Genomic DNA, 13,419 nt, shown 5'->3' on the forward strand with positions numbered 1-13,419 from the left:
TGTGCCACCCTGCTGTCCCCTGTGTCACCCTGGTGTCCCCTGTGCCACCCCGGTGTGCCCTGTGCCATCTGCTCTCTCCTGTGCCACCCTGCTGTCCCCTGTGCCACCCTGCTGTCCCCTGTGCCACCTCAGTGTCCCCTGTGCCACCCCAGTGTCCCCTGTGCCACCCGGTGTCCCCTGCGTCACCCCGGTGTCCCCTGTGCCATCCTGCTGTCCCCTGTGCCACCTCAGTGTCCCCTGTGCCACCCTGCAATCCCCTGTGCCACCCTGGTGTCCCCTGTGCCACCTCAGTGTCCCCTGTGCCACCCCAGTGTCCCCTGTGCCACCCCGGTGTCCCCTGTGCCACCCCTGGTTGGGGGGGGTGTCAGCTCCAGGGCCCCCCTCCCCTGCTGTGCCCCCCGGACATTGGGGGACAATCGGGGACACCTGGGGGGGGTCAGGACGGGACACCCCCCCCCCCCCCATCGCCCCTGAGCTCTGCACCCCCTTTGGGAGGGGGTCACAACCGTGCCCCCTCCCCCCCGGGTCCCCTGCCCCCCGCACCCCACAAACGAATTTGTGCTCACGGGACACGGGGTGACCCCCCCCAAAAAAAACACCCCCCCATGAAAATCCCCCAGGACTCTCACGGGGGGAATTATGGGTGACCCCCCCCAAAAAAACACCCCCTGGACCCCCCCATTGGAATGTGAGGGGGGTGTGTGTGTCCCCCCCCCCAAACACCCAGAGCCCCCCCCAAGGACACCAGGACTGGATTTGGGGGGGGGCACCCCAAAATCAATCCGAGCCGTGGTCGGTGTCGTGTGTTTATTGGGGGGCACACGGTGACACCCCCCCCCCAAATCGAGTCTGGGGGGGTCACACACACTGAGGGGGGGTCACACACACATTGAGGGGGTCACACACATTGGGGGGGTCCACACACCAAGGGGGGGGGTCACACACACATTGGGGGGGTCACACACACATTGGGGGGGTCACACACACACATTGGGGGGTCACACACACACTGGGGGGGGTCACACACACATTGGGGGGTCACACACATTGGGGGGTCACACACACATTGGGGGGGTCACACACACACATTGGGGGGTCACACACACATTGGGGGGGGGTCAACACACACACATTGGGGGGTCACACACACATTGGGGGGGTCCACACACACATTGGGGGGTCACACACACACATGGGGGTGGTCACACACACATTGGGGGTCACACACACATTGGGGGGTCACACACACTGAGGGGGGGTCACACACTGAGGGGGGTCACACACACATTGGGGGGGTCACACACACATTGGGGGGGGTCCACACACACATTGGGGGGGGTCACACACACATTGGGGGGGTCACACACACATTGGGGGGGGGGTCACACACACATTGGGGGGGGTCACACACACATTGGGGGGGTCACACACACATTGGGGGGTCACACACACATTTGGGGGGTTCACACACACTGAGGGGGGGGTCACACACACATTGGGGGGGTCACACACACTATGGGGGGGTCACACACACATTGGGGGGGTCACACACCAAGGGGGTGTCACACACCAAGGGGGGGTCACACACCAAGGGGGGGGTCACACACACATTGGGGGGTCACACACCAAGGGGGGGTCACTGGTGCCAGCCACGGTGTGAAACCAGTACAGACCAGTTGGGGTGTTGGGATGGGGAGGGGTCACGCTTTGCGGGGGGGGGGGGGCTCACTGTGCTGGGGGTCCTGCCCCTTGTGACCCCCCCGGGGTGTTGGGGGGGGGGCTGGGGGTGTCCGATTCACCAGTACAAACCAGTTTGGGACAGCTCAGAGACTGGGGAGGGGCGGGGAAGGGGGATTTTGGGTGGGGGGGGGTCCCCAGTGCTTCATGCGGCGGCTGAGGGGGGTGGGGGGGGGGGGCAGCTGGTCACAAACTGGGGGGGGTCCTGGACCCTGCGCCCCCCCTCGGGACCCCCCCTCGGCTATAGGAAGGCGCCGGGGTTGGCGCGGGGGTCCCGCTGGTTCCGGAAGCGGAGTGCGAGCCAGACCCCCAAAACCTGCAACCAACGGGGAGCTGGGGGGGGGGGGCTGCTGACCCCCCCCCGCCCCCCAGAGCCTGGAGACGCCCCCAGAGCCTGGAGACCCCTCCAGAGCCTGGAGACCCCCCCTCATGCCTCCCAGAGCCTGGAGACCCCCCCGAGACCCCCCAGAGCCTGGAGACCCCCCCGAGACCCCCCCAGAGCCTGGAGATCCTCCCCGCGCCCCCCAGAGCCTGGAGACCCACCCTGTGCCCCCCCAGAGACTGGAGACACCCCCAGAGCCTGGAGACCCCCCCCTCATGCCTCCCAGAGCCTGGAGACCCCCCAGACCCCCCCAGACCCCCGAGACCCCCCCTGTGCCCCCCAGACCCTGGAGATCCCCCAGACCCCCCCAGAGCCTGGAGACCCCCCCCCAGATCCCCCCAGAGCCTGGAGACCCCCCTGCGCCCCCCCAGATCCTGGAGACCCCCCTCACGCCCCCCAGAGCCAGGTACCCCCCCCAGATCCCCCCAGAGCCTGGAGACCCCCCTGCGCCCCCCCAGATCCTGGAGACCCCCCTCATGCCCCCCAGATCCTGGAGACCCCCCTGTGCCCCCCAGATCCTGGAGACCCCCCTCACGCCCCCAGAGCCAGGATACCCCCCCCAGATCCCCCCAGAGCCTGGAGACCCCCCTGCGCCCCCCCAGATCCTGGAGACCCCCCTCATGCCCCCCAGATCCTGGAGACCCCCCTGTGCCCCCCAGATCCTGGAGACCCCCCCTGTGCCCCCCCCAGCTCCTGGGGACCCCCCCCCGGGCCCCCCGTACCTCGGTGAAGCTGAAGAACAGCCCGACCCCCCCAAAATCTTGAGGGCCTGCTCCGAGTGCTGCAGCAGTTGGGGGGCGCAGGGGGGGCACGGGGGGGCTCCCCCCGGGGGGACCCGGCACCTCTGGGTGTGGGGGGGGGGACACACGGAGAGTCAGGGACCCCGAAACCCCCCCGGGGGGGTCCTCAACCCCCCCCCAAGATAAGGGGGGTGTCAGCAAATCCAAAAACCCACCCCCCAAAGCCCCCAGACTCACAGCGGGGCAGTTGGGGGGTCCCCAGGGGGGCTCGGTGCCGGGGGGGCTCGGCGGGGGGCGCTGGCTGAGGCGGGGGGGGGGGCTCTCGGGGGGCCCCCCCAAACCGCAGCAGCCCAGGCGGCGCTGCAGCTCCCCCCGCGCCCCCCCGCTCAGCAGGGGCCAGGCCGAGCGCAGCAGCCGCTCCTAAAAGGGGGGGGGGACCCCAAAAATCCGTCAGTGCCCCCCCCTCCTCCTCACACAGCACCCCAGGGACCCACCCCCCCTCTCACCCGGGGGTGGGAGGATTTGGGGGTGCTGGGGGGGGGGTTCTGGGGGGTCTCTAGGGGTGTGACCCCCCCCTCTCTGGGGGGGGGGTGTTTGGTGTCACAGGGGGGGTTTTGGGGGGCTCAGGGATTTTGGGGTTCCCGGGGTGGTTTAGGGATCTCAGGGGTTTTGGGGTGCCAGGAGGGTTTGGGGGTCTCAGGAGGTGGTTTTTGGGCTCCCGGGGGGGTTTGGGGGGCTCAGGGGGTTTGGGGGGGGTCTCAGGGCTTTTGGGGGTTCTCGGGGGGGTTTTTGGGTCCCAGGGATCTTTTTGGTGTCCCAGGGGTGTTTTGGGGGGGGTCCCAGGGAGGTTTAGGGGTCCCAGGAGGGTTTTGGGGGTTCCCAGGGGTGGTTTTGGGGTCCCGGGGGTGGTTTCAGGGTCCCAGGGGTATTTTTGGGGTCCCGGGGGTGTTTTCGGGGTCTCATGGGGTGGTTTTTGGTGTCCCAGGGGTGGTTTTGGGGTCCAGGGGGGGTTTCGGAGTCCCGGGGGTTTTTGGGGTCCCAGGGGTGGTTTTTTGGGGTCCCGTGCGCGTTTAGGGGGTCCCGGGGTGGTTTCGGGGGGGGTCCCGGGGGGTTTTGGGTCCCAGGGCTGGTTTTTGGGGTTCCCGGGGGTTGTTTTAGGTTGTACCAGGGGTGTTTTGCTGTCCCAGGGGTATTTTCGGGGTCCCGGGAGGTTTTGGGGTCCCGGGGGTGGTTTTTGGGGTCCCAGGGATGTTTTTGGGTTCCCAGGGGTGGTTTTTGGTGTCCCCGGGGGGTTTTTTTGGTGTCCCAGGGTATTTTCGGGGTCCCGGGTGGTTTCGGGGTCCCGGGGGGTTTTGGGGTCCCGGGGGGTTTTGGGGTCCTGTACCCACCTGTGCCTCGCGGCCCAGGGCGAGGCAGGCGCAGGAGACCCCCAGCTGGCACAGGAACACCAGGCCCAGGATCAGCACGTACTGGGGGGGTCAAGGGGGGGCCGCACACACAGAGACCCCCCAAAACCCCCCGGGGACCCCCCCACGCCCAGCCCCCGGCAGGTTTCGGGGGTCCCGGGGGGATTTGGAGCCCCCCTAAAGGGACCGGAGAGGGTCAGGAACTGGGGGTGCCACAGGGAGGGGGGGCAGGGACATTGGGGGGCTTTGGGGACACAGGGGAGGGGCTGGGGGCTCCCGGGGGGGGTTGGGGACACTTGGGGGGGGTTTGGGGCACTGCCAGGGGTCCTGGGGGGGGGTTGGGGACACCCAGAGGGGTTTGGGGACATCCGGAGGAGTATTGAGGACACCATGGGGGGTTTGGGGGCACTGCCAGGGGTCCCAGGGGCACCCAGGGGGATTTGGGGACACCCAGGGGGGGTTTGGGGACACTGCCAGGGACTCCAGGGACACCCAAGGGTCTCAGGGACACCCAGGCGGGTTTGGGGACACTGCCAGGGTCCCAGGGACATCCAGAGGGGTGTTGGGGACACTGCCAGGGACACCCATGGGTATTTGGGGACACTGCTAGTGGTGCCATGACCATCCTGGGGTGGGGTTTGGGGACACCCAGGGGTCCCAGGGACATCCAGAGGGCTTTGGGGACACCCAGGGGGGTTTGGGGACACAGCCAGGGGTCCCAGGGACATCCAGAGGGGTGCTGGGGACACTGCCAAGGGACACCCAGGAGGTGTGGGGATGCTGCCAGAGGTGCCATGCCCATCCAGGGGGGGGTTTTGGGACACCCAAGGGTCCCAGGGACATCCAGAGGGGTTTGGGGACACCCAGGGGGGTGCTGGGGACACTGCTAGGGGACACCCAAGGGTCTCAGAGACACTCAGAGGAGTGCTGGGGACACTGCCAGGGACACCCAAGGGTCTCAGGGACACCCAGGGGGGTTTGGGGATACCCAGGGGGGGCTCAGGAACAAAGGGCACAAATCGATCATGACCCGGTGGGGGTCCCAGGCGGGGTGGGGGGTCCCAGGCAGGGTGGGGGTCCCAGGCGGGGTGGGGGTCCCAGAGGGGCGCGGCGCCCCCCTCCCCAAGGATACGAAGAAGAGCAGCACCTGGTGGTGCCGCAGGGCCCCGAGCAGCCCCAGCGCCGCGATCAGCACCAGCGAGACTCCCACGGCGAAGGCTCCGCCGAGCAGCGGGGGGCTGGAGCCCACGGCCGGGCCCCGCGCCCAGCCCGCCACGGCCACCAGCAGCACCCCCACCAGCTGCGGGCACCGCGCCCGGGGGGCACCGCGTCAGGGGGGCGCCGAGGAGTTCGGGGGGTCCCCAGGGTCATCGGGGATGTGGATTTTGGGGGGGGGTGTGGGTGTGTGTGTGTGTGTGTGTGACCTTTGACCCTCACCCCACTCTGCCCAGCCCCACCCTTTAGGGCGTAGCGCCCAGTCGCAGGAAGCCCCCCTCCAAATTTGGGGACCCCCCCCCAAATTCCCCGCGGGGAGAGACCTCCACCCCAGAGCGCGCCACAGCCCCGCACTTGGGGGAGGGGGGGTCCCCCCGCCCTCCAGACCCCCCCAGATCCCCGCAGCCCCTCCCGACCCCCCCGGGCAGGGTGGTCCCGCCCCCCCCCCCCCCACGGCGGAGGGGTCCCCAATCCCCCCCAGCGCTCACCACATAAACCACGTTGAGCGCGCAGAGCGCGTTGCGCGAACAGGCGAAGCCTCCGCAGACCATGGCGAGGGCGGGGGTCCCCGGGGGTCCCGGGGGGTCTCGGGGGGGGGTCTCGGGGAGTTCCGGGGTCGCCGCGGCCCCTTTAAAACCGCGGCCCCGCTCCCCGCGCCCGCCCGCACTGCGCCTGCGCAGACCCGCAAGCCCCGCCCACCGCGCCCTGTGCGCCCGCGGCCACGCCTCGAAGCCACGCCCACTTCCCCTCAGCGGCCACGCCTCACGCTCCATATATGGGCGTGGCACCGCCCACAGCCCCGCGCGCGCTCTCTCCGTGCTGCGCATGCGCGCTGCGCCGCTGAGGCGGGGCCTCCCAGGAGGGGGCGTGGTTCCACTGATTAGGTCACGCCCCCTGAGCTCGCTCCGCCCCCGATCCCCCCAGGGACCCCCCCCAGCACCCCTCCGTAGCTCCCCAGTCCCCAAATCCCCCCCGAGACCCTTCAGGCCTGATCTCTCCCGCAGCCCCCCCGCTCCGTGAGCCACCCGTGATCTCCCCCTCGCTGCCCCGCGGCCCCCCAGACCCCCCTCCATCACCCCCAGCTGCTTCTGAGCCCCCCAAACCTTCTCGAGGGTCCACAGAGCCCCCCCATACCCCAAACAACCCCCGGCCCCCCCGAGGGGAGGGTGGGGCCCTGAGCTCCCCCCTGGGAAGTCCTTGAGGGACTGCATTTGGTCTCTTAAACATTAAACAGCTCGGGGGGGGCGGAGGGGGCTCGCTCGGAGCTGCCAGCATCCCGGGAGGGGTCGGATTTTGGGGGGCGAGCCCCAAATCAACCCTCGGGGAACACAAACCGGGGGGGAGTTGTGGTGCAGCCGCCCCCCGGCCAGCCCGGGGGTGTTGGGGGTTGCCCCCCACCCCCCGGGGTCTTCCCTTCTGTCGAGGTCGCGACCTTGGGGCGTTATCGCGACGATAGCAGCGGCTATAAGCGACAGCGGGCCCGGACGGGGGGTGCGCGATGGCTCTGTGGGTGCTGTGGCTGCTGGCGGTGAGCGGAGCGGGGGGCAGCGGGGAGCCCCCCCCTGACCCCGGGGCGCTGCCGGGAGCCCCCCAGGCCGTGTCGGACGCGGAGCTCCGGGAGCTCTCGGAGCAGCTGCTCGCCGCAGACTCGAACCGGGCCGAGCCGGGGCAGCTGGTGCTGAACCTGGAGGGCTCCGGGAGCGACTCCGAGGCCCCGAGGTGGGGACAGGGCTGGGGGGCGAGGGGGGCTCAGCACGCGCCGGGTTCTCCCCCTCATCCCTCCATCCCTCCATCGCTCTGCCCTTCTCACTCTCCGTCCCACCTGGCTCCATCCCTCTGTCCAAAACCCACCTGGCTCCGTTCCCATCCCTTGATCCCAGCTGTCCCCATCCCATCCCATCCCATCCCATCCCATCCCATCCCATCCCACCCCACCCCATCCCACCCCACCCCATCCCATCCCATCCCATCCCATCCCATCCCATCCCACCCCATCCCATCCCACCCCATCCCATCCCATCCCATCCCATCCCATCCCATCCCATCCCATCCCATCCATCCCATCCCATCCCATCCCATCCCATCCCGTTTCCATCCTCGTTCTTCCATACCAAACCCCTTTCTCTCCATCCCTTCACCTGTCTCCATCCTGATCCCACCTCCCTCGGTCCTACATCTCCATCCCACCCTTCGCTCCCAACCCCAAGTTTCTCCACCCTCATCCTTGCACCCCAGATCCATGTCCCTTCATCCCACATCTGCATCCCACGTCTCCATCCTTCCATCCCTCCATCCATCCATCCATCATCCATCCATCCATCCATCCATCATCCATCCATCCATCCATCCATCCCTCCATCCATCCATCCATCCATCCATCCATCCATCATCCATCCATCCATCCATCCATCCATCCATCATCCATCCATCCATCATCCATCCATCCATCATCCATCCATCCATCCATCCATCCCTTCATCCATCCATCCATCCCTCCATCCATCCATCCATCCCTTCATCCATCCTTCCATCCCTCCATCCATCCATCCATCATCCATCCATCCATCCATCCATCCATCCATCCATCCATCCATCCATCATCCATCCATCCATCCATCCATCCATCATCCATCCATCATCCATCCATCCATCCATCCATCATCCATCCATCCATCATCCATCCATCCATCATCCATCCATCCATCATCCATCCATCATCCATCCATCCATCCATCCATCCATCCATCCATCCATCCCTCCATCCATCCATCCATCCATCATCCATCATCCATCCATCCATCCATCCATCCATCCATCCATCATCCCTCCATCCCTCCCAATCCCGCATTCCCTCACTCCATCCCTCCACTCCGTGCATTTCCACCCCACATTTCCCCAGTCCCAATCCCAATCCCAATCCCAATCCCGTCCCCATCCCAGGCTCTTCTCCTACGTGTCCCCGGCCCTGCTGGCCCGTCCCACCTTCTCGCGGCTCCTGGCGCTCCTGGACAATTACGAGCCGCTCACGGGCCGGGACGAGGAGGAGACGCCGGAGGAGCAGCGGGAGCAGCGGCGCTTCCTGGACGCCGCCCTGGACACCCCGGTGCTGCAGCTGCTGCAGCGCTTCGTCCTCAGCAAGGGTGGGGCCGCGCTGTCCTCGGGGCGTCCCCGGGGTGTCCCCAGGGTGTCCTCATGATGTCCTCATGGTGTCCCCATGGTGTCCCCACAGTGTCCCTCCTGTCCCCCTGCCCTGTCTTTAGGGCTGAACCCCCCTGTTCCCACACTGTCCCCACGGTGTCCCCAGGGCTGTCCCTCATGTCCCCAGGGCTGTCCCCACGCTGTCCCCAGGGCTGTCCCTCATGTCCCCGCACTGTCCCCAGGGCTGTCCCTCATGTCCCCACACTGTCCCCAGGGCTGTCCCTCACGTCCCCAGGGCTGTCCCTCATGTCCCCGCACTGTCCCCAGGGCTGTCCCTCATGTCCCCAGGGCTGTCCCTCACGTCCCCGCGCTGTCCCCGCACTGTCCCCAGGGCTGTCCCCAGGGCTGTCCCTCATGTCCCCAGGGCTGTCCCTCACGTCCCCGCGCTGTCCCCGCACTGTCCCCAGGGCTGTCCCCAGGGCTGTCCCTCATGTCCCCAGGGCTGTCCCTCATGTCCCCACACTGTCCCCAGGGCTGTCCCTCATGTCCCCACGGTGTCCCCAGGGCTGTCCCTCATGTCCCCACGGTGTCCCCACGGTGTCCCCAGGGCTGTCCCTCACGTCCCCGCGCTGTCCCCGCGCTGTCCCCAGGGCTGTCCCTCATGTCCCCAGGGCTGTCCCTCACGTCCCGTGCTGTCCCCGCACTGTCCCCAGGTCTGTCCCTCATGTCCCCAGGGCTGTCCCTCATGTCCCCACACTGTCCCCAGGGCTGTCCCTCATGTCCCCAGGGCTGTCCCTCATGTCCCCGCGCTGTCCCCAGGGCTGTCCCCCTCTCCCGAGGCGTTCCGGGCCGATCTCCACTCCATGTGGTTCGGGCTCTACTCGCGCTCCCGGTGGGAAGGCGCTGGATTCCTCCGGCTTCGAGCACGTGTTCCACGGTGAGGGGACACCGAGGGCGCGAGGGTCACCGTGGGGATGGGCCGGGGGTCTTGGGGGGGTCCGTGGGGGGGGAGCTGATGTCACCTGTCACCTGCTCCCCGTGTCCCCAGGGGAGGTGAAGAAGGGCGAGGTGTCAGGGTGCCACAACTGGGTGCAGCTGCAGGCGCTGGAGCGAGCGGGGAGACTCGAGTACCTGGGCTACAGCTGGGACGGGCCCGTGAGTGGGGACAGGGGGACATGGGGACACGGGGGACAGGGGGACACAGAGGACACGGGGACATGGGGATATGGGGACATGGGGGACACGGGACACGGGGACATGGGGGACAGGGGGACATGGGGACACGGGGACATGGGGATATGGGGGCAACTCGAGTACCTGGCTACAGCTGGGACGGGCCCGTGAGTGGGGACACGGGGACACGGGGACACGGGGACACGGGGACAGGGGGACATGGGGGACATGGGGACACGGGGACATGGGGGACAGGGGACACAGGGGACACGGGGACATGGGGGACATGGGGGACATGGGGACATGGGGGCGACTCGAGTACCTGGGCTACAGCTGGGACGGGCCCGTGAGTGGGGACACGGGGACATGGGGACATGGGGGACAGGGGGGGACATGGGGGACATGGGGACACGGGGGGACATGGGGACATGGGGGACATGGGGGGAGATGGGGGAACATGGGCGGACATGGGGACACATGAGGGACATGGGGACATGGGGACATGGGGGACATGGGGGACATGGGGGACATGGAGGACTGGGGGACACAGGGACATGGGGGACATGGGACATGGGGGACATGGGGGGACATGGAGGACATGGGGACATGGGGGACATGGGGACATGGGGGACATGGGGGACATGGGGGACATGGGGACACAGGGGACACGGGGACATGGGGGACATGAGGGGAGATGGGGGAACATGGGGGGACATGGGGACACATGAGGGACATGGGGACACAGGGGACATGAGGGGACACAGGGACACCAGGGGGGCTAAAGGAACATGGAGAGGATGGAGACGTGATGAGGATGTGGAACATGGGGGATGTCCCTGAGTGAGAGATGGGGGTGCCACTGGGGGACACTGGGTGACACGAGGGGACACTGGGGGACACGGGGAGGGATCCCCTGAGTGGGGTGTGGGGACCCAGAGCAGGGCACCCGCTGCAGCAGCCCTCGGGCTGTCCTCCCGCCCCCGTCCCCCGCCGTGTCCCCATCCCCTGGGTGACCCTCAGGGTCCCATCGCCGTGCCCACCCACGACGCCCCTGAGATGCCACCCCCCCCTGTATCTCCCCGGGACCTCGTGGCCCCCCGTGTCCCCCTGGCTGTCCCCACCCTCCCCTTTCCCTCTCACACCCTCCGCTGTCCCCCCACGCCTGTACCCACGGTCCCCGCGTGTCCACACCCACGGTCCTGTGGGGGACAGGGACACGGTGGCGGGGGGGGTCCCCCACGCCCATGTGCGTCCCCTCCCCGCAGCGAGCAGAGCCGCGGTGTGGCCGGGGTCACGCGTGGCCGGGCTGTTGTGTCCCCTCTCCGTGTCCCTCCGTGTCCCCTCTCCGTTGTCCCTCCGTGTCCCCTCTCCGTGTCACTACTCCGTGTCCCCCCCCGCAGTGGACGGCCTTCCCGGACGTGCTGTCGCTGCGGTTCCGCTGGGACGGCCACGCCAAACCCCGGGGCTCGCTCCTGGTGGGCTCCAGCCCCGAGTTCGACCTGGCGCTCTTCACCCTCTGCTTCCTGGCACGCCCGGACCGCCGGTGAGCCGGGGGGCACGGAGGGCAGCGGGGACGCGGGGCGGGTGGCGGCCTGGCACCCACCCGGGGGTCCCCGAGCCCACCCGGGGGTCCCGGGAGCCGGCGCCCACCCTCGCGTTGTCCTTGCAGGTGTCACGTCAGCCTGGGGGGCGAAGCCGCCACCATCCAGACCTACACCTGGGACAAGAAGCGCCTCTGTGGCCTCGGCGTACCCCCTGACCCCCTGAGCCCCCCAAAACACCCCTCTGACCCCCCCCCGCGATCCCCCCGCAGCCCCCAATAAACCCCCGCGGGACCCCCCGTTCCTGCCTCTGCCTGGGAGGGTGCAGGGGGGGACACTGGGACCCCCAGTGAGGGCTGGGACCCCAAATGAGAACTGGGACCCCCAGTGAGAGCTGGGACCCCAATGGGAGCTGGGACCCCCAATAGGAGCTGGGACCCTAAATGGGCTCTGGGACCCCCAATGGGACTGGGACCCCCAAATGAGAGCTGGGACCACCAATGGGAGCTGGGACCTCTCAAATGAGAGCTCGGACCCCCAATGAGCTCCGGGATCCCCAATGGGCACTGGGACCCCCCAAAGAGCTCCAGGACCCCCAATGAGAGCTGGCACCCCAAATGAGCTCTGGGACCCCCAGTGAGAGCTGGGACCCCCAGTGAGAGCTGGGGACCCTGAATGAGAGCTGGGACCCCAAATGAGAGCTGGGACCCCCAAATGAGCACTGGGACCCCCAGTGAGAGCTGAGACCCCCCCCCGGATGTTGGGACCCCTCAGGGCTGCCGGGACCCCCAGAGTGAGCGCTGGGACCCTCGGTGGGTGCTGGCACCATCCCGGGCACTGGGACCCCCCCTGGCTTTTGGGGTGGGGGCACAGGAGCCCGTAGCGGGGGGACACGGGGACATCCCCAAGGGCTGCTGGCAGCTTCACCCCCTCCCCGGGGTGACGTGGGGACACCTGGGGGGACACGACTGGGTGTGCGTGCGATTGGCACATGTGTCCTCAGCGTGTCCGTGTGTCACCGCACGTGTCCCTGGCATGTCAGAGCACCCACTCATGTCCCCAGGATGTCACTGGTGTGTCCGTGTCACTGCACACGTTGTCCCCAGTGTGTCACTGGTGTGTCCGTGTCACTGCACACGTGTCCCCAGTGTGTCACTGGTGTGTCCGTGTGTCACTGCACGTGTCCCCAGTGGTCAGAGCGCCCACTCATGTCCCCAGGATGTCACCGGTGCGTCCGTGTCACTGCACACGTGTCCCCTAGTGTGTCACTGGTGTGTCCGTGTCACTGCACACGTGTCCCCAGTGTGTGTCACTGGTGTGTCCGTGTGTCACTGCATTGCCGTGTCCCCAGTGTGTCAGAGAGCGCCCACTCATGTCCCCAGGATGTCACCGGTGTGTCCGTGTCACCGGCACACCTGTCCCCAGTGTCTGCACAAGCCCCTTGTGAGCCGCCCACCAGGGCACCCCAGTGTGTCCCCAGTCCCCGGTGGTCCCTTGACCCCCTGTCCCCCTGTCCCCTGTCCCCCTGTCCCCGGTGGTCCCCCTCCCCCTGTCCCCCCCTGTCCCCCCCTGTCCCCTGTCCCCTGTCCCCTGTCCCCCTGTCCCCAGTCCCCGGTGGTCCCCCTGTCCCCTGTCCCCTGTCCCCTGTCCCCTGTCCCCTGTCCCCTGCCATGTCGCTGGCGTGGCCGTGGCGTGTCGGCCGGGGGTGTCTCGGTGGGGCGTGCCGGGCCGTGCCCGTGTCCCTGCGTGTCCCCTGCGTGTCCCTGCGTGTCCCGGCGTGTCCCCACGCGCAGGGGCCCGGCCCCGCCGCCGTTCCAGCCCGGCCCGTGACGTGTCCCGCGGGTGACGGCCGCGGCTCCGGCAGGAAGCGAGCGGAGCGGCGGAGGCCGGGGGGGGCGCCCGAGCGGGGTCCCGGGGCGGGGGGTGCCATGGGGGCCCCCCGGGAGCGGCGAGAGGTTCTGGCCGCCATCCGGGCAGAGGTGGCCCGGCACGAGGCGGCCAAGGGCCACCTGAACCGGCTGGTGCGGCTCGTGGAGAGACCGTGCCCGAGCCCCGGCTGCGCGGAGCCTGGGCAGCGCCCTCAGGGA

At 68.3% G+C, this 13,419-nt stretch overlaps 2 protein-coding genes across 2 annotated transcripts; one reads left to right on the forward strand and one right to left on the reverse strand.

The window, feature by feature from the left end:
• Positions 1-1,970: 1,970 nt before the first annotated feature.
• LOC120748276 (tetraspanin-31-like) lies at positions 1,971-6,080 on the reverse strand. Its single transcript, XM_040054402.2, is given in 7 exon segments — positions 1,971-2,053; positions 2,842-2,876; positions 2,879-2,900; positions 3,097-3,279; positions 4,248-4,328; positions 5,398-5,565; positions 5,969-6,080. Coding segments are annotated over 7 exon segments (627 nt in total). The 5' UTR covers positions 6,032-6,080; the 3' UTR covers positions 1,971-1,978.
• Positions 6,081-9,279: 3,199 nt separating this feature from the next.
• Positions 9,280-11,614, forward strand: LOC120748277 (uridylate-specific endoribonuclease A-like). Its single transcript, XM_040054403.1, is given in 6 exon segments — positions 9,280-9,331; positions 9,438-9,508; positions 9,510-9,555; positions 9,667-9,773; positions 11,192-11,334; positions 11,461-11,614. Coding segments are annotated over 6 exon segments (573 nt in total).
• Positions 11,615-13,419: the final 1,805 nt, after the last annotated feature.

This window comes from Hirundo rustica, unplaced genomic scaffold, assembly GCF_015227805.2.
Source record: "Hirundo rustica isolate bHirRus1 unplaced genomic scaffold, bHirRus1.pri.v3 unplaced_BUSCO_339203at7742, whole genome shotgun sequence".
NCBI classification, from domain to species: domain Eukaryota; kingdom Metazoa; phylum Chordata; class Aves; order Passeriformes; family Hirundinidae; genus Hirundo; species Hirundo rustica.